At 45.4% G+C, this 23,591-nt stretch overlaps 1 protein-coding gene across 2 annotated transcripts in view; it reads right to left on the reverse strand.

Moving 5' to 3' along the window:
* Positions 1-23,285, reverse strand: part of DGCR2 (DiGeorge syndrome critical region gene 2) — a 74,069-nt gene extending 50,784 nt beyond the window's left edge. For both annotated transcript variants that reach the window (XM_081036578.1, XM_081036577.1), the window contains exon 1: positions 22,962-23,285. In XM_081036578.1, coding sequence (XP_080892704.1) covers positions 22,962-23,040 — 79 coding nt within the window. In that variant the 5' untranslated portion in view covers positions 23,041-23,285. The remainder of the gene's footprint in view (positions 1-22,961) is intronic.
* Positions 23,286-23,591: the final 306 nt, after the last annotated feature.

The following is a 23,591-nucleotide window of genomic DNA, read 5'->3' on the forward strand; positions in this document are numbered from 1 at the left end:
AATGCTGCTCATGCAGTAGTTTGCCATAATCAGAAGTGTCTGGGCGCTGATGGCAACCACTCTGAGCACCTCTTGTAACTGCAAAAGTCAAACGTGACTTGTCTCCATCTTTTGTTAGTACATATTGAGTACTACAATTTTAATAGTTTTTTCCTTTCTTAAAATGTGTATACTTTTTTTTTTTTGGCACCCTCTGCATATGCTCCTCCATTGTGGGGTTTATAACATGTAGCAGTAAAATGGTGACAATAGCATAAAAGCTGGGAAGAGAGAAGCAGAAACATACAGTTTTAATGCTCTTATACTACAGGTAAAGTGGTCTGTGACACGATGGTAAATTAAGTTAAAGATAAGTTAAGTTAAAGATAAATACCACTAAATGAACACAAAAGAGTTACTGCAAGTAAGTCAATGAAGATGACAAGAGGGAATAAAAACAGTAAATCCAAAATAAGTCAGAAAGAAAGGGAAAAGGAAACAAACAACAGATGTTACAAATTGAAAACAAATGATAAAATGGTGGACTTTAATTAATTTTGCCTATCAATAACCATAGAGGGTGATCTAAACACCCCAATTAAAAGGCAAAATTTGTCACAAAGGTAAAAAGGCAAGACCCAGATACATATTGCCTAAAAGAAACCCACTTTATAATAAAACAAGCAGGTGAAAACAGGACAATGGAAAAAGATATAACATGGTAACATTGATCCAAAGCTGGAGTGGCTATATTAATACCATACAAAGTAGACTCCAAAGTATATATTACCAGGAATAAAGAAGGTCATTTAATAATGATAAAGAACATAATAATCCTAAATATTTATGCATCTATTATATAACAGAGCTTTAAAATATGAACGAAAAACTGCAATAACTGCTAATAGACAAACTCATAATTAGTCAGAGATTTCAATCTCCTGTCTCATATTGCTAGAACTAGCAGACAGAAAATCAGCAAGATACGGACAATTTGAACACCACTATTAATCAACGGGACCTAACCAATATTTATAGAACTCTCCACCTCAAAACAGCAGAATACACAATTCTTTTCATATACATACATAACATTTACCATAACAGAAATTATGGGCCATGAAACAAATCTCAATAAATTTATGATTCAAATCATATAAAGTTGTTTGACAACTGAATTAAATTAAAAATCAACTGCAAAGATATCTTGAAAATCCCAACTGTATGGAAACAACCAGACACATTTCTAAATATCCTATGGGTCAAAGAAAAAATACGGGTCAAATAAGCACATACAAAATTCCTTGAGAGGCATATTTAAACTACCAAAGCTTACTCAAAAAGAAATCAATAACCTGAATACCCTTATAGTTCTAAAGTAAATTGAATTTTTAGCTAAAAACCGTTAAACAAAGAAAACTCCAGGCTGAGAAAGCTTTACTGGAAAGTTCTACCAACTATTTAAGGAAGAAATAACACCAATTCCATACAAACTCTTCCAAAAATTTAAATATTAAAAAATTAAAATAGCATAAAAAATAGAAAATAGGAATAAATCTAATGACAGATGTACCAGTCCTATACACTGAAAATTACAGACTATTGCTAAGAGAAATTTTTAAAGACCTAACTAAACTTATAGGGATACATGAAGTGTTCATGGATCAGAAAACTCAATACTATTAAGATATCAATTCTACCCAAATACATTACAGATTAATGCAATCCCAAGCAATATTCCAGCAGGCCTTTTTGTAGAAATGGACAAATGGACTCAAACTCATATGGAAATGCAAAGGATTTAGAATACCCAAGACAACTTTGAAACGGAAGCACAAACTTAGAGAACTCACACTACCTGATGTGAGCATTTACTAGAAAGGTACAGTAATCAAGACAGCATGGAATAAGCATCAAGACAGACATCACGATCAATGGAACTGATTTACGACAATGGTGCAAAGGCAATTAATTCCCCGGAGAAAAAATGGTCCTTTCAACAAACAGTACTGGGACAACTGGATATCCATTTTTTTAAAAAGAACTTTGATCCATTCCATGTACCAAAAATTAACTCAGACCTAAATGGAAAACATAAAATTATAAAACATCTATAAGAAAACACAGGAGAAAATCTTTGTGACGCTGAGATAGACAAAGATTTCTTAGGCACATATACTAGAGGTACAATCCATAAAAGAAAAAGTTGATAAATTGGACTTCATCAAAATTGAGAACTTTTTTCTTCAAAAGATACTGTTAAGAGAATAAAAAGACGAGTCAACATACTTGAAGAAAATATTTATAAATCAAATTATCTGATAAAGCACTTACATCCAGAATATATAAAGAACTCTCCAATTTTAAACAAACCACCCAGTTTTTTAAATGGGCAAAAGATATACAGATGGCAAAAGGATATACAGATGGCAAATAAGCACATAAAAAGATCATTAGTCGATAAGAAAATGGAAATTAAAACCATGAGATACAATTACATACTTATTAGTGGCTGAATTAAAAAGCACGATGATTCCAAGTACTGGCAAGTATGTGAAGTAACTGGAACTCTCCTGCATTGCTAATGGGAATGCAAAATAGTACAACTACTTTGGAAAACAATTTGACAATTTCTAAAAGGCTTAATATATACCTACCATATGACCTTTGGTATTTACCCAAGAGAAATGAAAGTACATGTCCATACAAAGACTTGTTCGGAGTAATTTTATTTATAATCGCCAAAAGCGGGAAACAACACAAATGTCCAAAACAAGTGAATGGATAAAAACAAATGTAGTCTAGCCATACAATGGAATATTACTCAGCGATAAAAAGGAATGAACCACAGATACATGCAGCAACATGTAAAAACAACAGTACAAAAACAAGTGGCCAGCTGCAGGCTATAGTTTGCCAACCCATGTTCTGGAGTTTAAGTGTAGAAATAACTGTTTACTCTCCACCCATACCTAACACAACACAGGGAGGCACTCATTAAATGTCTGATGAACTGAACAGTCCTCTGATACCCCGGGAAGGTTCTCTCCCTTCCTGATTCACCTGTAGTGCAGGGGCTGTTCTGAAAGCAATCCAGGATGTGAGTTACTGGTTAACACATGTCAATCACTCACTCAGAAAATATTCACGAAGCACCTACTTTGTTCCAGGCAACTCTCCAGGTGACCGGGCCAGAGTAGTAAACAAAGCAGGGAAACCCAGGACTCGCAATGTCTGGCGGAGACTGATACAAAGTCAGCTGCTTAGTATGTCAGCTAGTAATTCTGATGGCCCTAACTGGCATTACTCTAGCTGCAAATCAACATTCCCTTCCTTTCTTCTTCAATGTCTTCTTGAGGCCCTTTGTAAAGCATGCAGCACAATTTCAGCCTCAAAGTTGCTCAAAACGGTCACCTCCTCTTCCCACCACGGGCTTTGCCAAGACCCTGTCCCAGGGCTTCTGTTGTGATGACTGTCTCGTGGCTGTAAAATGGGAGAGCTCGGCAGGCTCTTCCTAGCCAACGGACTGCTGATGCTTTCTGAAATAATCCCTGCCCACACTGTGTAAGTGCAAGACCACAATACCAAAACAAGAACTTCTATCACACTAACTCTTCTCAAAACTTTTCCTCCCAAGAGCCCTTTACAACATTGTTAAAATTTCTGAGGACCCCAAAGATCTTTTGTTTACGTGGGCTATATCTATCAACATTTACTGCCTTAGAAATTAAAACTGAGAAATGTTTTTAAACACAAGAGTCCCAAGCACATGCTCCAAAGGTTAAACAGAATTACCACATGACCCAGCAATCCCATTCCCAGGTATGTATGTCCCAAACAACTGAAAGCAGGGACTCAAACACATACCCATACACTGATGTCCATTGCGCATGACTCACAACAGCCAGGAGGTGGTAACACCCCAGTGTCCAGCCACAGATGAATGGAAAACCAAAATGTGGTGTGGCCAGACTACAGAGCAGTATTGTGTTGTAAAAAAGGACTCTGACACATGTTACAACACGAATAAACCTTACGGACGTTATGCTAGGCGAAATAAGCTAGACAGAGAAGGACAAATGCTGTAGGATTCCACTTATACAAGGTCCCTAGAGTAGTCAAATTCATAGAAATGGAAAGTCGAGCACAGGTGGCTGGGGGTGGAGGAGTTCCCCTTTAATGGGTGTAGAGTTTCAGCTTGGGAAGATGAAAACGTTCCCTACATGGGCAGTGGCTGAGAGCTGCACGACACTGTCCATGTCCTTAATGCCACTGAAGTGCACACATAAAAATGGTTCAAGTGGTGAATTTTATGTGTTTTTTACCACAATTTTAAAAGTTCTTTAAAAAAGAGAGAGAATCCCAAGCACACATCCCATTAGCTGTCAATACATGTCAAGTAGCCTCTGGAGACGCCACTGTGCACTGTTTTTTTGTTTTTTGTTTTTTTTTATGGAATGCATCACAAATTTGCGTGTCATCCCTGTGCAGGGGCCATGCTAATCTCCTCTGTACTGTTCCATTTTATTTATCTATTTTTAGTACACATGCTGCTGAAGCAAGCACCACTGTGCACTTCTGAGAGAATGAGAGAAGAGAGGCAAATGACACCTCAGTATTACTATGAAAATAGTTTTGACCTGGCAGAGCCCCACACGAGATGCAATGTGTGGGAATTAGAGGATTCATGCTCTGTAAAAATTTACAAGTCTCTGCAATACAGACTCTTTCTCTAGATTCCATTTATCCTTTGTCAGCAAGCCTTGGCCTCGTTTTAAATTATGAAAACTGAGCTGTCTCAAGTTACCGTGTGACATTTAATATGCTGCCTAAATTGTTTGGAATTGATTTCTCAACATTTGCCCACAAAGAAATAGAAGAAGACAGAATACCGCGGAAGCACACGTGTCCATAGTCATATTGCTCAGGAAATCAAAACATTTCCTGCCAAGAAATACAAGAGCGATTTCTACCCCATCTCTTCCCACAGCCCACAGCCCACTCCAACAGCGTCCACCAGTGGACTGAGATCTTCAGACGCAGTCCCCACGCCCTGCTGGAGCACCCACCCAGGGACTAGGAGGTCCGATTGTTGTGACATTCCTCCCTGGAAAGAGCGAATAGCTGCTTCCCAGTGGGGCAGGACGTTCCCAAAGGTTCTCATTCCGCCCCCCCAATAGGGCAATACTGCAACAGAGATACTTATCCAGCACCACACTTAGAACCAGCAGAAGAAGGGAGAAGATCTGAAAATAGGGGCTGGCAGGGCCCTGCTGTACAAGTGACGTGACAGTTCGAGAACAGCTTCCATGGGACACTGGGTCCTGTCCAGCACCACGGGACATGGACCAGACCTCTCTTCTCTGCACATTTTCAAAGGGGACAGAGACTACTGATAACAACAGAGATCACTAAATTATACAACAAAGGGCTTCCCTGCTAAGCAGGGCTTCTGAAGAAGGGTTACCCGTGTTCTGAGGTAGGAGGCTGAGCATAAGGGGCTTGAACTAGGCCTCAGAATGGGCAGCACCTGAACCACCAGCAACCATGGGGAAGGCCTCCTGGCCAAGGGCCCAGCTGGCCAAGGGCCGCCAAGTAGGAAAGGAACACTCTGCTCAGCTGGGGCCCAGCGGGAGATAAGAGCAAAGGCACCGCGGGACCAGATGGCTTCGTGGGCATGCTACGGCTCCGGGAACGACTGCTGCTGGCAGGGGAGAAGAGCTTCGTCAGAACACCAGTCAGCAGCAGGACGGAGAATGGATTTGGGAGGGCAGAACTAGGTGAGGGACAGCACTACCAAGCACTCACAACAGTCCACAGGAGATCACTGTAGAATAAACTGTAATTATATTACAAATTCCCTACCTTCTCCACAGTGTCCTAAATGCCGTTTCCCACTTTCATGAGGTGAAGGACCACTCCAGCTTTCACCCCAACACCCCTCTGGTTCTTGGAACCCCTAGTTCTGCAGTCACCGTAGCTCCTGCTGCAGACCCTCTGGCCCTTTCCCAGTTGCTGTCACTTAAAGGTTCCATCCAGCAGGCCTGTAACTCCCCTGCCCCTGCAGCTTCCCGGCACAACGTATCAGCTTTGAAGGAGCCACAGTGACCTGTCCATAAAAATCTACAGGCCCCAGCTCCCAGGCTGCAGTAAAGCCCTTTATCAGCCATGACACCTACTCAGCCTTGCTGGTCTTCATTCCTTCATCAGCGAAATGGGGGGATGAACATCCTTGCTCTGCTCCTCTAACTTCTGGGGTTGGGGTGGGGTGGGGAATGGTCATGAGGTCCACAGGAAAAATCCACTGAAATAGTGCTTGGTTGCTGAACAGTTTCATGTATTCCACCCCTTGGAATGATTCTTGAGGCCCTCTGATGTCAAATACTCTCAGAAGGACTCCAGGAGGAAAAGGGAGGATGGGGCAGGGCCCAGGGGCTTTGGCACAGCATGGCCTGCCACTGGCTCTTAGCAGTGAAGCCCAGGTAAGGTGCCTTTTAAGGTAGCCCTGGGCATCCCTCAGCTCTGGCAGGAGCCAGGGTTATAGCAGGAAGGATGCCAGCATCTGAACTTCAAGCTGAAAGGAGCTCAGAGACCAGCTGGCTTTGACTCACGTACAAGGGCCCAGGGTTCGAGAGGGAGTGAGATTTGTGTAGCTCAAAGAAAGCTTAAACGACTACAGTTTTATTCGTAACATTTAAAGGAAGGCCAGAGACTGCTGTATTTATTGAAACACCCATCTCGTCTTGCCAGGTTGCTTCAGAGAATGGCCAACCCGCCTGTTCCATGTCCTATGTCAAGTTGGCAGCAGCAGAATGGGACCCAGAAAACAGGCTCTAGGCTCTTCCACCCAGATCCCCATCCCCAAAGCCAGCACAGCCAGGCAAGAATCAGGTCAGGAATCTGATTGGAATCACAGCTGCCCCACCAGGATGCCCTTCATTCTGACTTGGGGCGGAGCCAACCCATCCTCCTACAGAGGGCTAGGTCCAAACTTTGATTCTGACCCATTTCCTCTGTTAAGACAGAAGACAGGACTTAGGAAATGCTGCGCCTCACAAAGGCAGCCCCACAATGCCCCAGGGAACCAGGAGTACCTGACTGCCAATGGGGACCTGCAGAGCCCAGGGTATACCAAATATATTGTAAACACAAAAACACTCCTGTTGTGGTTCTGAAATATATCTGCAAATTCTTTGTTGTGCCTCCTTAAATGCCAGTAGCTCCCCAGTCACTGTGACCACCAAACCCATTTCCAAATAGCCCCTAGAGCTTGAGGAGATTCCCCTCAGGCCCTCCCTGTGAAGGGGAGGTTCATCTGACAGCTGAGGCTGTGTGAGAATGCTCCCTGCTCCCCCGTCACCCGCCTGCCCCACAGGGACAGGTAGATGAACAGCTCGGGGGGGCTGCAGAGCACAGGGGGAGTGCTAGCTACTTTCTCCTAGCAGCCAAGGAGTCAAAAGGCTGACATTGGAGAACAGTGACAAGGTCGAACTTCAGTATTTACTTCTTATAAGTAGCAAGCACTTTCTACATCCAAGGGATGAAACCACCATTGCCTACTACCTTCAGATGCTGACCAACTGGGGCACTGACTTATCTGCCCTGCCCTGCCCTCCACTTTCTCCTTAGGTATATGTTTGCGTAAAGTGAGTTATCCTAGGACAGGAGAGGCCCCAAAGAAAAGGATGTGACTGGAGAGAAGAGGCAGGTCTTATAATCTTAAATCTTGTCCTTTTCAACACAGTACTAGAAGTACTAGACAGTGCAATTAGGCAAGAAAAACGGCATCCAAATTGGAAAGGAAGAAGTAAAAAGATCTCTGCAGGTGACATGATCTTATATGCCATGTCTAAAGATTACACACATACACACACGCGCATGCAGAACTGTTAGAATAAACAATTCAGCAAAGTTGCAGGACACAAAAATCAATTATATTTCTATATACTAACAATGAACAACCTGAAAAGGAAATTAAGAAAACAATTCCATTTACAATAGCATCATAAAGAATAAAATACTTAGGAATAAACCTAACCAAGGAGGTGAAAGAGTAGTACACTGAAAATTACAAAATAGTGCAAAATTAAAGACGACACACATACACAGAATGTTCATGAACTAGAAGACTTAAGAAGATGTCAATACTCAATCTACAGATTCAATGTAATCCTTATTAAAATGCCAATGACATTTTTACCAAAATAGAAAAATCCATCCTAAAATTAACATGGAAACACAAGATCCCAAATAGCCAAAACAATCTTGAGAAAGAAACTAACAAAGCTGGAGGCCTCACACATCCTGATTTCAAAACATATTACAAAGCTACAGTAACCAAAACACTGATACTGGCATAAACACAGATAAATGGGCCAATGGAATAGAATAGAGGGCCCTGAAATAAACCCTCACCTATTTAGTCAAATGATGTTTGACAAGGATATACCATGGAGAAAGATCAGTCTCTATAACAAATAGTGCTGGGAAACTGACCATCCACTTGTAAAAGAATGCAGCTGAATCCATTACCTTACACCATACACAAAATTAACTCAAAATGATTAAAGATGTAAATGTTTAAGACCTGAAACTATACAACTCCTAGAAGAAAACGTAAGAGAAAAGCTTCACGACATTGGATTTAGCAATGATTTCTCAGATATGACACCAAAAACACAGACAAAAGGGACTACGTCAAACTTAAAAAAACAACAAAGTGCACAGGCAACCTACAGGATAACACAAAATATTTGCAAATTATATATCTGAGGAGGGGTTAGTGGGCAGAATATAGAGAACTCCTAAAAAACTCAACAACAAAAACAAACAACCTAATTCTAAAATGGGCAAAGGATGAATAAATATTTCCGTGAAGAAGACATACAAATGGCCAACAAGAATATGAAAAGCTGCTCAACATCACTAATCACAGGGAAAAGCAAATAAAACCACAATCAGATATTAATTACCCAAGGCCCTTTATACTGGCCACCATAAAACAAAACAAAACAAAACACCCAGAAAATAACAAGTGTTGGTGAAGATACAGAGAAATTGGAATCCTTGGGACATTACTGATAGGATTGTAAAATGGTACGGTCACCATGGAAAACATTATGGAGATTCCTTTAAAAATTAAAACTAGAATTACCATACTATTCGGCGTTAAGGAAAGATGATATAGGAACATTTGTGACAACATGGATGGATCTCGAGAGAATAATGCTAAGTGAAACAAGTCAGACAGAAAAAGCAGAGAACCCTATGATTTCACTAATATGTGGTGTATAGACCAAAAAGAACAAGACAAACAAATGAGAAACAAAAACTCATAGACACAGACAATAATTTAGTGGTTACCAGAGGGTAAGGGGGTGGGGGGTGGGTGATGAGGGTAAAGGGGATCAAATATATGGTGATGGAAGGAGAACTGACTCTGGATGGTGAACACACAATGGGATTTATAGACGATGTAATACAGAATTGTACACCTGAAATCTATGTAAATTTACTAACAATTGTCACCCCAATAAAATTAATTAAAAAAAAAAAAAAAAACTAGAATTACCATATGATCTAGCAGCTCAATTCTTAGTATGTATCAAAAAGAACTGAAAACAGGATCTCCAAGAGATATTTGCACGTCCATGTTCATTGCAGCAATATTCACAATAGCCAAGAGATGGAAGCAATCTAAATGACTATCACAGATGAATAAAGAAAATGTGGTATATTCACACAATGGAATATTATTCACCCTAAAAAAGAAGGAAATTCTGTCATATGCTACAACATGGATGAACCTTGAGGACATTATGCTAAATGAAATAAGCCAATCACAAAAAGGCAAATACTACATGATTTCACTTATAAGAGGTATCCAAATAGTCAAAGTCCTAAAAACGGAAAATAGAGTGGTGGTTGCCAGGATCTGGAGGGAGGGGGAAACGGAGTTGTTCAATGGGTATTGAGTTTCAATTTTGCAAGATGAAAAAGTTCTACAGATGTTGCATAACAAGATGTATATGGCTAACACTACCGCATTGTACACTTATAAATGGTTACGAGGGGCGGCTGCTTAGCTCAGTTGGTTAGAGCGCAGTGCTCTTAACAAGGTTGCTGGTTCGATCCCCGCATGGGCCATTGTGAGCTGCACCCTCCACAACTAGATTGAAATAACTACTTGACTTGGAGCTGATGGGTCCTGGAAAAACACACTTAAAAAAAAGTGGTTATGATGGTATATTTTATATTATGGGGATTTTCTTAACCACAACCCGTCCCCCAAAAAAAAAACAAAAAACACAGCACTATACTTTATTTCCCTGGATCCAGTCAACAATCCTCTAAGGTCAGTTTTATTACTATCTCCATTTAGAGAAAACAAGATGAAGTCTCTTCATATGCCTCTCCAGGCCAGTTTCCCATGTGTAAAATGAGGGATTTTAAAGTCACATGGATAATAAGAAAACCAAATAAATAAACTCCTGCAGGAACGCAGGACTGTAAATCTGAGGCATCCTAAAAGGAGATCCAACCAACAGCAGATTTGTCGATGGCTTCTCCCTTAGGCTAGCTCAGCACCCACTTGAACCCCCTCAGCAGTTATACTTGCAAGAGCACAAAGCTTATCATTAATGGGCTTCTTTAAAGAATGGTCAAAGATAACATTTACAGCCTGAAATTTTCATTTCATACATTTATTTCAGAACTGAAATCAAGAGTGAGAGTCAACACACCAAAAACTCTATCTAAAAAGTAGGGTTATAGGGGCTGGCCGGGTGGCTCAAGCAGTTGGAGCTCCGTGCTCCTAATGCCAAAGGCTGCCGGTTCGATTCCCACATGGGCCAGTGGGCTCTCAACCACAAGGTTACCAGTTCGATTCCTCGACTCTCACAAGGAATTGTGGGATCCGCTCCCTGCAACTAAGATTGAACACAGCACCTTGAGCTGAGCTCCCGGATGGCTCAGTTGGTTGGAGCGGGCTCTCAACCACAAGGTTGCCAGTTCAACTCCCACAAGGGATGGTGGGCTGCGCCCCCTGCAACTAGCAACGGCAACTGCACCTGGAGCTGAGCTGCGCCCTCCACAACTAAGACTGAAAGGACAACAACATGACTTGGAAAAAAGGCCTGGAAGTACACACTGTTCCCCAATAAAGTACTGTTCCCCTTCCCCAATCAAAACTTTAATAAACAAATAAATAGATACAAATAAAAAGTAGGGTTATAGAGTTAGCTAAGCTATTGCACACCAAGTACGTAGTAAAGTGCATGATGCTCAGAAGTGGGGGAGGGTAGGAGGTGACGAGGATGAGGATGATGACAGGCACATCCGCAGCAGCAGCAGCTAAGAACCAAGGTCAAGACCAGGCCAGCAAGGGATGCTTTCAGCTCCCCACAGGCCAAGTGCCCGGCGGCCTGAAAGGCATTCTTGAGGACACAGCTGAAGGCGGGGGGCAGGTGAGACGGGAGTTAGCACTGTGGCACTCACTGGTGGCCAAGGCTACAGGAGAAAAACGAGGAAAGCTGGTGGGCAAGGAAGTTCAAGTTGAACAGGCAAGAGGATAAAGATGAGAAGGAACAGATGGCAAAAGAGCTAAGAGTAACGAAGTACCCACTGAAGCTGTGCAATGTCAGAGCGTGAGCACTGAGTTGCCCAGATTTCAAATATCACCAGGCTGTGTGACTTGGGGCAAGTCACTTATTTTCCCAAGCTCAGTTTCTTCATCTGTAAACTAAGGTTGATACAAGTACTCACATTCAGCATCTACACAGACTTTTATGACACTGTTTTATGTGTGTCCTATTCATTTTTTGTTTTACAAGTACTATCAGTTTTACATTTAGGTATATGAAATATTCTACTTTAAAATACCCTTTTCTGATCATTTACTTTTATTAATGTTTCTTAAGAGGTAATGTATTCACATAGTTCAAAATCCACAAGGAGGTCAGTGGTTATCAACAAGCCTCCCAAGCCTCTCAAAATAAACATGTTCACTTGCCTGCAGTCACAGGGTGGTGAGGTCAGCGGGGAGACCCTACAGCACTACCTCCCTGAACCTCAGCCAGGTGCAAAGGGCTATGACAGTGTCAGTGTCCACACAAGATGCTGGTAGAGCCAGCGGCCGTGAGCACTGAAAAGGTGCCTCCTCCTCGGCAGGTGGGCGCCAGATGGTGCATCTCCACTGCTCCCTGCAGGCACGCTGCTTTCTCTTCTTATTTTGGAATCGCGCAGGAGACAGGGCACCTGGCTCAATAAAGTAATCCTCAGTTTCCGGTTTCTGCCTCTTCTACTGTAAGGCCAGTGACATCACCAGGCAAGGTAATGATTCTCTCTGGGCCTTGGCATCCTAACCTTCAAAACAGACCCACCGCCTGCCTCATTGCCTACCCCCAAGCAGGGCTGTCAGATAAATCATGTGTACGACTACACCCAGACTCCCTGGCCAAGCTCGTGCCCACCATCAGACAGCATCCCCCACACCACGGCACCCCCCAAAAACGATGGCAGCATGGGCATGGGCCATGGGGAGCATGCATAAGAAATGTGAACGGTGAAGGATAGTGGGACTGGGAGTTGATTAAACGCACTCAAGCCCAAATGACTCCAGGACTTCTAAGCTGTCCATTTATTTTCTCCAGGAAGCAACTGAAATCAAAAAGAGTGATTTGCCAAAATCACAATCAATGACAAAACTAGGACAACAAGGTCTCAGGACTCTTAGAAATGAGAAGTAATTCATTTTTAAATATTCGAGTATTATCACAAAATAACTTTTTAAATAAACTTTGATTCTAGGGTAATCTTACGTTTACAGGAAAGTTCCCATATGCCCCTCAGTTTCTCCTGTTGTTAATCTTACACTACCATGTCACATTTGTCACTAGAAAACCAACACTGGTACACTGCTAGGGACGGAACTCCAGGCTATTCAAATTCCATTAGTTGTTCCACTGATGTCCTTCTCCTGTTTCAAGATTAAACCCAGGACACCACAGTGCAGTTAGTGTTACAAAGCAATTTTTAACACAGTTCATCAGAAGATTTTAAATAAAATATGAGGTGTGATCAAACAATACGGTACATGTTTAAGTCAAAAAAAATTTTTTTACAGTAAAAGACACATTGCCATTAATCCCTCTCTAAATACTCTCCCTCGCTTCAAACACACTTATCCCATTGTTTTTGCCACTTTCTGAAGCAGTTCTGAAGTCCTCTCTTTCGTGTTTTTAGTTGCGCTGTCGTGGCTGCCTCGATGTCCTGAATCGATAAAACAGTTTCTTTTCGTGGTCATTTGACTTTGGGGAAGAGCCAGAAGTCACTTGGTGCCAGATCCAGTGAATAAGGTGAATGAGGCCACACCATAATGTTTTTTTTTTGGGGGGGGGTTGTTTGTTTTTATAAATTTTATTGAGGAATATTGGGGAACAGTGTGTTTTTCCAGGGCCCATCAGCTCCATGTAGTTGTCCTTCAATCTAGTTGTGGAGGGCGCAGCTCACTGGCCCATGTAGGAATCGAACCAGCAACCCTGTTGTTCAGAGCTCACGCTCTAACCAACTGAGCCATCTGACCTCCCCCATAATGTTTTTATTTGACAGAAATCGCCATGTACCAGAAGCGATGTGTGACAAGGAGCTTTTCCATTGTGATCAAAAAATGCGGTGAATGCTGCTGCCGAGTGCCATCCAGTGGAAAGGCAGGGATCTTCAATATGGGAAGCGGTGCATCAAACCTCAGTAACAGTGTGTGACAAGTTTCAACTTGTTCGGTGCAGTCAGTTGGGTGTGACCTATGGTTGAGAGAAGGTGTGTTTTAAAGTGTGCTGTAAATCATCCTCCATCATGACAACGCTCTGTGTCACACATCGCTTCTGGTACACGGCAATTTCTGTCAAATAAAAACATTATGGTGTGTCCTCATCCGCCTTATTCACCGGATCTGGTACCATGCAACTTCTGGCTCTTCCCCAAAGTCAAAATGACCATAAACATTTTGAGTTGATTCAGGACACTGAGGCAGCCACAACAATGCAACTGTAATAAATTTTTTAAACCATTCACTGTATTGTTTGATCGTACTTCATAAAACAATGAACAGTATTTACTAATGCCAAAATCTAAAGAATGCAATTGTTACAAATTCTACTTGGCCTTTCTTTTTACTGATGCTGAGCGATCTTTTACTCAACATACATAATTCTCTCTTCATACCACAGAAGCAAAATTGGAAAAAATATTTTAAGCAAATGGCAATACATACTAATGGAACGGATATGTTAACACTATAAATAGTATATACGTTAAAAAATGATTTTTCAATTCACCCAGGAAATAGCACAACCGATTTGAAAATGAGATATTTCCTTACCAATTACTGTGATGAAATAGATGTAAATGGAAAACTGACAAAATAAAGATATGGTTAATAGTACATCGATATAAAACTTCCTACATTTGATAGCTATACCATGCTTATAAGAGAATGGCCTTGTTCTTAGGAAATATAAACTGAGGGATTTAGAAATGAAGGGTCTACAACTTAGTTTCAGGTAGTTCCACACACACACACACAAATAATGCATGCACACACAGATATATTTTTAGATCTGTGTATAGAGAAAGCACGTGCAAATGTGTGGTGAATCAAATGTTAACAACTGGTGAATTTAGGTAAACTGTATACAGCTAGAGTTCATACTACTATTCTTGTAACTTTCCTGTAGGTATTAGATGTTTCTAAAGTAAAAAGTTTTAAAAAAAAAGACTGATCGGACAGCTGGTTGGCTCAGTTGGTTAGAGTGCAGTGCTCATAACACCAATGTCACCAGTTCGATTCCCACATGGGCCATTGAGCTGGGCTCTCCACAACTAGACTGAAAAGAATGATTTGACTTGGAGCTGATGGATCCTGGAAAAAACACACTGTTCCCCAATATTCCCCAATTAAACAAAAAAAAAAAAGAAGACTGAAACATCCCATGCCTCCCTCCGAAGGGAGGTGTTTTGAAATCTTAATTCTTTTTGGAATTAAGGCCTCCTCATACAAATAAAAAAAAAAAAAGCAGACCATTAGCTCTTTGGGATTTGGTTTCATTTTTGCCCTTAAGGTACCTCTCAACTGAATAGTTTTGTTATGTCAAAGTTCCTCTAAATGGCCACGAATAATCATTGGTGAAATTATGCCATTTAGATAAATGAGCACACAAATATGAGTTATAGCATAAAGACATGTAAAAACTAGGAGTCCAACCTTGAGTTGTTGCAGATATAGTTTTCGACTGAGACAAATCCATGAGAGTCTGGGAACAGTCAGGTGAAAGTATTGCTGTGTACTTTATGAGTTAGGTCCCCAGCTTATTGTATTGGCCGTACCATCTCTAACTGTAAGTTTCACTAAATTGCAGCTTGTGGTTGATGAAGTTTTGATATGAGGTCTCTCCCAGAACCAAACCACAGACAAAACAAAGTAAGACAAACTCTTATTAAAGAAAAAAAAAAAAGAATGAAATAAAGCTTTATGTAGTGACTTACAAAGATCTCCAAAACACTGTCAAATGAAAAAGTCAAGAAATTGTATAAAAAGTGTAAGTCCGTTTATGTAAAATATATTATGTATGAGTGTTTTCCCTACTGTTCTAGGCCTTCACTGTGGCTTACCACATTGATCTGCATACACATTCTTCACACCGGAAGACTGTCCCCCTCTTTCAGGAGTGGCCAAAAACCCACTGAGGGCTGCAGCGAAAGCCTGCCTGGGTCCCAAGCAAGCCTCATCCCTATCAGATATTTCCAGTCCTCTTGTTCTGTCTTCTAAGACCACAAACCTTTATAGGTACTCAAACCAGGGACCTCAGGAGGTAGCCACGGGCACTGGAAAGGCCTCTGCATCAGGAGACACGAGCTTCAGGGACCCCCATGCTCTTAGTTTGACATCAGGGTCTTCTGATGGGGCTACCCCAAGTAGCCCCAAGAAATCCTCTCCACTGTGATAAACTCCTCAAGAAAGACACCCCCCACACACACTCCCCCGGAACAAGGCTTCTGAGACAGGGCGGGAGCAGAGGGGTGGACCTGGAGGCCCTCTTGGTCCAGCATACCCAATGGGGCTCTTCTCTCTGCTCTGACCTGTTCAACACGGAGCAGTCAACAGCTGCGGGCAGACAGACAAGTTGATGAAACTGATGGCTGGCGACTAGGGATCCAGAAGCCAGAAGGGGCACTGACTAAGGACAACCACCAGCCCAGGCTCACTGAAGCGATGGCCACACTAGGCAGAGAAGAGGGAGAGAAGGCCAAGAGGCAAGTGTGTGGAGCCCTAGTACCACAGCCCTTAAGCAAGGCTTGTATTGTGCAATGGCCTAGGGAAGGACAGGTCACTTCCTCACGCAGTGCGCAGTCCGCTTCGCAAGCCTCAGTGCCAGGCAAGTGCATCAGAGAGGCGGCCAGGCCCTGGGCTCCAAACTGCACCAACCCCAGGCTGGGCGGCTGGTGAACTTCCATGAGGATCCACGTTTGTGTGCAGCCCTCACCTGCGCTCACCTCCCGCCCAGCTACATCTGCAGAAGCAAGCTCCCCTCAGTGTGAGGCCCAGGCCACCTGGCTCTGCAGCACCACCCCCACGGGTCCTGGGCGTTCTGCAGGCAGCCACAAGGCTCTCGTCCTCACCACTACCCACCCCCCAAGGGCAGCTGCAAGGCGCACTGGCTACGGGAGCTGTTGCTCTTTATGTCAAAATATAAATAGCCATTTGTGCATTTATTCAATAACTGATTTCTGAGTGCCCACTCTGTGCCAGACCAGCCCCAAGGGACACAGCATGAACGTGACAAAGAGCAAAACACGTCAGTATGAACAATCCTAGCGCTGTCCAAAGCACTGCGGCTGCTTTATGGGCTCTCCGCGCGCCACACACACCCCCTCAGTCACTGAAATGGCCAGACTCATTTCGCACTCACTATGTTTCGGACTGCTCAAAGCCACTGCACTCTGCTGCCTCCCAGGGCTGTGGAGGGGGGAACGGGACAGACTGGACCCTCTCCTGAGAAATATGCCCTGTTCGGCATGCGCACACATGGAAGCCTGCTTACAATTTAAAGAGGGGGACTCCCTGAAGTCCATTTGTAGATAACACTAATAGTTGGCCTTTTCAGGAAGCATTTGCTTTATATCAGACACTTCTTAGAACTTTATACCCACCCACTTTAATTCTCACATCTCTATGAAGTTCTATTACTGTGTCCATGTTATAGATGAGGAAACTGAGACACAGAGAAGTCAGAGTGGACAGGAAAGCAGGACTTGACCCCAGGCAGTACGGCTCTAGGGTCCATATTCTTTTTTTTTTTTTAATTAAATTTATTGGAGTGACAATTGTTAGTAAATTTACATAGATTTCAGGTGTACAATTCTGTATTACATCGTCTATAAATCCCATTGTGTGTTCACCACCCAGAGTCAGTTCTCCTTCCATCACCATATATTTGATCCCCTTTACCCTCATCACCCACCCCCCACCCCCTTACCCTCTGGTAACCACTAAATTATTGTCTGTGTCTATGAGTTTTTCTGGGTCCATATTCTTAAACTACCACGAGACTTGATCTAACCGCAGCCACTCCTACAGACAGCTCGTTTAAAGAAAGGCCAGACCTCAGAGCTCCTTCCTCCCAGGTGGATGTCCAGAAGCCTCAGGATATCGGGGTCCCTGGCCCGCTGCATTCCCACCGTGGCCCAACGCCATGCCCCCTGCCCTGCCAAGACTGTGGCCCATCTGAGAGCAGCAGGACTGTCTTTTACTAAACATCCTAAGTCAACTGGTAACAAAAATATAGTTGTCACATTAAAAACCATACTGAGATCCCATCCATCCCTCTGGCAAACTGTTGGCCCAAAATTGGGGTCTTGGGATCACCGAACTGCTTGCAGACAGGAAGAAGGCACTGGTCACTAACTCCTCAGTACCCCAAATACAAAAGCAAGTGTGAAGAGGGAACAATCTAGCAGCACACCAAAGAAAAGTCTCTTGCCATCTACTAGGTCCTAATGCGTCACCGACACATTCCACTTAGAGTCAAGAACCTACGAGGTGTTTCCCTGTGCCAAGGAGAGGGACAGAGGTAAGAGGCCATGCACGCAGAAAGGGCCCACACCTCGATCAGCTCCCAGGATGTACGCACACGTGCTGTTGCTGGGAGCTAGGCCTAGGAAGCAGGACAAGGTGGGCCAGGAAAGACACAGCCCAACAGCAGCAAGAAGGTAGAGACGCATTGCCTCCGTGTGCACTAGCACATTCTGCATTCCTACGGCTAGAAGCACCAACTGAATGAAATACTAACTCTGACTAGCTGCCACCTGGGCCAACCGAAGCTTTAACCACAGCCCGTCCTGTGCCCTCAAGAGCATCCTGTGGTGACACAGTGCCTGGCACACAGCAGGTGGCAGTGAGGCCTTGTTACAAGGTGCACACAAGTAATGGGGGGGGAGCAGCACCTGACATCGCCCTGAGTCACCAAGTACCAGGAGCTTCCTGCTGCTCTGAAGCAACCAGTGTTCAGGGGGGAAGATCATGACGTGTGCAACTTACTCTCAAATGGTTCCGAAAAAAATTAGGTGCGTGCATACATATCTACGCACGAGCACACAAATACACAGGGGGCATAAGGCAAATAAAATAAAATGCTAATAGGTACTCTAGTACAGGATATGCAAGTGTTTTTCACACTAATTTTATTCTTGCAACTTTTCTGTAAGTTTGAAATTCTTTCCCCAAAAAAAGGCTTTATTAAAAAAAAAACTCATTAGCTAGTAAGGTTGAAAAGTGTTACACTACTTCGCAACTAACAAGAATGAAATTGTAAAGCCCAAAGCCTGGTCGGCCAGCAGGGCAAGTTCTACAATGCTATCTATCGGGTGGTGGGCTGTGGAAGGATAAGCTCCAAACTTAGAAGGCACCTGGGGCTCAACTTTCCAGCTACTTCTGTGAGCTTTGGCCACTTCTGCCTATAAAGTATTCCCGCCTTCCTACTCGCTAACCCAGGTGCTGCTCCAGGGGCAAGGCGCTGTGGCCACTTGTCAGCTCCCTGAGGACCTATTAGTTCAGCACAGCCAGCAGGCTCCTCCGGGTCCCTAATGGCGAAGGGAAAAGAACTCAGAACTGTGAGCCAGCTCACCCGGGTTTGAATCCTAGCTATGTAGTTCAACAGCTGTGTGACCTTATGCAAGTCCCTTGCCTCTCCCAGCCAGCTTCTTTTTTCCCAAGAAAGACAGCTCCAGTCCTGCTCCTCACCAAGAGGCCTGGAAACGTCAGCGGAAACAGTGCTCACTCAGGGAAGACAAGTGTTTTCTCGGCCATGTATACTGGGGTCACCCTGGACAGAGCTGGCTGAAACCAGGGCATGATTTTCTTTCATAATTGATGCTAGGAAAAATACAGTTTTAGAATCAGCAATCGATGCTGCACCTGTACCGGTAAAGGGTCAGTGAAATGACAGCACAGTCAGTGGTCCCTAAATGGCTCTGTTTGTTGACCCTTAGCAGAGGTCCCTACACCCCCGATGGGCATAACACACATCTTCATTGGTCATTATGGCTAACTAACTATAGAAGGAATTTGGAGGAAGGGCTGGTTCTAGCCCCCTGACCAAAGTATTCAGATAGCAAAAGGTTCAGCATCGCCACTGGTGAACCACTGGGTCAATTAGAAGAAGAGAAGTGGCCAGCACAGGACTCATACAGCTGGAATAGATGAAGCCCCAGCCAAGAGTGCACAATGGGGGTCAGGCCAGATTTCTAGGATTAAATCTCATCTCAGCCACTTCGCTTGATGAGCTCTCTGTATTTCAATTTCCCCATATGAAAATGGTGCTAATAACAGTATCTACCTCAACAGGGACCCCCTAAGAGTTAACGTAATCAACACATGTGTTACTACTGCTAGAACAGCGCCTGGCCTGTAACACATCCTCAGTCAACCAAGATCAGACATGCATTTAAAAGAAACTTTGGCAAAAGGTCAAGTTCGGCACTCTCATGTTGCCCATTGCCCCCACGCTGTGAAAAGCTTCATGCCCTGGCCTGCATCAGAGGGGAGCCGAAAGTGCCTGGTCCCAGTCCTCAAGGGCTCCACCTGGCAGAAATCAGAGGACATTCTATCCCCCTCACCCGCCTGCCTGCCCGCTCCCTCCCTGTCTCTCTCCCTCCAGGGAAGCAGGTTCTAACTGGTGCCCTCCTCACACCTAAGTATGGGTCTAAGCCAGGATTCCAACAGAAAGAATGTAGGCTAAGACCAAAGCAACACCGTCTTGAAAGTGCAGCTAGCAGACCCCTGCTGAAAGGACACAGAGTACACACAAGGAGAGCATCTGACCCAGAGTGAGACACACCCTCTCGCTGCCCAAAGACAGGGAACCAGGTGAAGTCACACAGGTTTTGTAGGGCGAGTCAAGAAACCACTGGGGGCTGCTGCAAAGTTCTGATCTGGACAATCATGGAATTAAAAGGTAACTTTGGGGGCTGGCCCGGTGGCTCAGGCGATTGGAGCTCCATGCTCCTAACTCCGAAGGCTGCTGGTTGGATTCCCACATGGGCCAGTGGGCTCTCAACCACAAGGCTGCCGGTTCAACTCCTCCAGTCCAGCAAGGGATGGTGGGCAGCGCCCCCTGCAACTAAGACTGAACACAGCACCTTGAGCTAACCTCCCGAATGGCTCAGTTGGGTGGAGCGCATCCTCTCAACCACAAGGTTGACAGTTCAATTCCTTGACTCCCTCCAAGAGATGGTGGGCTGTGCCCCCTGCAACCAGCAACGGGCAACTGGACCTGGAGCTGAGCTGCCCCCTCCACAACTAAGACTGAAAGGGCAACAACTTGACTTGGAATAAAGTCCTGGAAGTACACACTGTTCCCCAATAAAGTCCTGTTCTCCTTCCCCAATGAAAAAGTCTAAAAAAAAAAAAAAGGTAACTTTGCTCCCTCTGCCAGAACTGCCTTCGTGCCCCCAGCTCAGACCTAAACATTATGTCTCCCATGAAACCCTTCCCTGCTTCATAGGTACAAATGATTAGCCACGTCTGCCATCTGCCTGGGCCCCCACACTCAGTGGACTGATTTACACTTTGTCTCTGCTCCCACACTTAATGGGCACTCCCAGAAGGAGGGGTTTATTCTCTTCATTTGAGCACCCTAGTGACAGGCAGGCAGTGAGCACTCAAAAATGCTTGTTAAATTGCTGCTGGCCATTTGGCAGGATATGTGGACAGGCAGCAAAGTAAAATGAGTTGGGGACATCGGTTACCTCCATTGTCCAGGAGGGAGATACTGGACCTGGAATCAGAGGCACCCCAAGAAAGACAGGCATGATGCATCAGTGAGCTGATGTGCAAACCTGGAACCCAGGAGCCAGAACCAGATGACATCTTACCTGTCTACAGGTGTAGACATGTTTTCTAAAGGACTTAATCACAACAACCCACAAATCCATTGGCTCTGGTTCCCAAGAGCCCGTACAGTACCCACTTCAACAGGGAGCTCTTTTTCTGGCTTCTATTCCTACCAAGGCTATCCCACAACCAGTCACCTTGCTGCTCAGAAAACATTAAAAGCACTGAACCACCAGCGCTACTTGGGGAGCCCACAGAAGCATCACTGGAGAAACTCCAGATTTAGTGTGGCCGCAGGGTCTTCTTGGCCACCAGGTAGGCACTGGGAAATTGAGAGGTCCAGCATGTCTGGGGCAGGAGCCCAGCAAGGGCACAGAGGAGGGCCGCACACTGCTTTGTTCCCCAGCCTGCCTCCACCCACTGAGGCCGGATAGTACTCAACAGAAAATGGCCCTCAGCACTTCTACCCTCATGCATTAAAAAATGTTAAGAATCATACTTTTTAACTGTGTTGTTATAAAGATGAATGTGTTTGTATGTATACATTTTCTCTGACCTACAAATGTGATTTCACTTTCCTGCTGATTTTCTTTTCTTTTACTTTTCTTTCCCGCTGACTTTAAATCAAACATTTTCACAGGCCATGAAAATAATTGTGACACCCCACCCCCCTCTGCCCCACCCCAGCACTGGGCTTCCTGTGCCTGATGGATAAATCGGCCCTGCATTTGGGGTCTTCATTTACTTGCTGCAGTTCAGAGGAGGGGTACACCAGAAACAGGTGGAGACAAAAACTGTCTGGGACCTTCTAGCTGACATGATTCCGATTCCCCACCACAGGATTTCTTACAAAAACAAGCTACGTGATAAGTTCCAAAGGCATTTAATCATCACACACCAGGAGAACTCCCAAGTAGGTGGCACTGTCCAGGCTCCCACGGCGGCGACACAGCCGCGAAGCAGCGCGTCAGTCTCTGCCCCAGGAAGCTTGCTCCCCGCTCCTGATGCCGGACAGACTCCTAGTGACCTCCTCGGGGGCGGTCTCTGAGCAGAGCACTTCTCAAGTGCAACACCTCTCTGAGTGACAATAAGCGACAGGCTACCGCTTTCCAGCCGAGGGATTCCCAGGGCTTAGACGCAGGAACCAAGTCCCGGCTGGACGGAAGCAAGGGAAAGCAGGTGCCTCCACGAGCTGCTCTCACGACCCCCAGTGCCCCAGGCTGACCAGCCGCCGGGCCGGCAAGGAGGGCGCGCCCAAGGCGCAGCTCCCCCGCCACAGAACTCCCAGGCCCCAAAAGTTAGGTCGAGCCCCGTACATCACTCGCGTTTCCGTCAACCTCAAAGCTTGCAGTGCTCCACGGACGTGCACCCGAAAGCAACATCCCTCGAGAACAAAGTTCCACGGTGTACGAGGCGCTCGAGCCCAGGGAAATTCACCGCACGGGCCGGGAAGGCCACGCTTCCAGGTTGGGGACGCGGCAGCCAGCAGGCAGCCCTCGGCCCGCGACCTCCCAGGAGGGAGGTCCCCGGCGACCCCAGCCCCGCAAACTGCCCGCCCCGCCCCGCACCCCGGCGCCGCGCCCCTCGGCCCGCGCACCTGGTCGCAGCGGCTCGGTGACGGTGAGCACAAGCAGGAAGAGCAGCAGGAAGGCACCGCTGTCTGCCTTGGGCACCATTTATCCTCCGTTCATCGTCCCCGGGGCGGCCGCGTAACCCCGCGGGGAGGCCGGACAGGGCCGGGCCGAGGGTCGGGGAGCCGGGCCGGGGATGGGCGTGGAAAGGCGGCTAGAGAGGGTTCTGGCTGGGCCGCAGCTGCGCTGGCCGCCGGCTCGCGCACACTGTCCAAGGCAGCCTCGGAATCTGACTCCGGCTCCGCTCAAGATGGCGACCGTCCTGTTCGGCTCCGCGCCGCCCCGCCTCCCGCCCGCGACGCTGGCGCCAGCCAATGAGCACCGAGATGGGGGCGGGGCCTGCGCATCCCAGTGCGTGCGGACCATCGGCCGAGTGGGGGCGGAGCCTGGGTAGTAGTGCCCTAAAGGGGCGAGGCCTAAGGTCGGGATGGTGAGGGGCGGGCCCTACGGGAAGGGGGATGTGTGCCATTGGCTATACAGAGAGGTGGGGCTCGGGGGCGGAGCCTGAGCGGTAGGGCCTCGAAGGGCCTAGGATTTGAGGGCTCAGGGCGGGGGTCGGGGAAGAGGGGCACTGGGACCTAGAAGACCAACACCGA

This window comes from Rhinolophus hipposideros (assembly GCF_964194185.1).
Source record: "Rhinolophus hipposideros genome assembly, chromosome: 24".
Lineage (NCBI taxonomy): Eukaryota > Metazoa > Chordata > Mammalia > Chiroptera > Rhinolophidae > Rhinolophus > Rhinolophus hipposideros.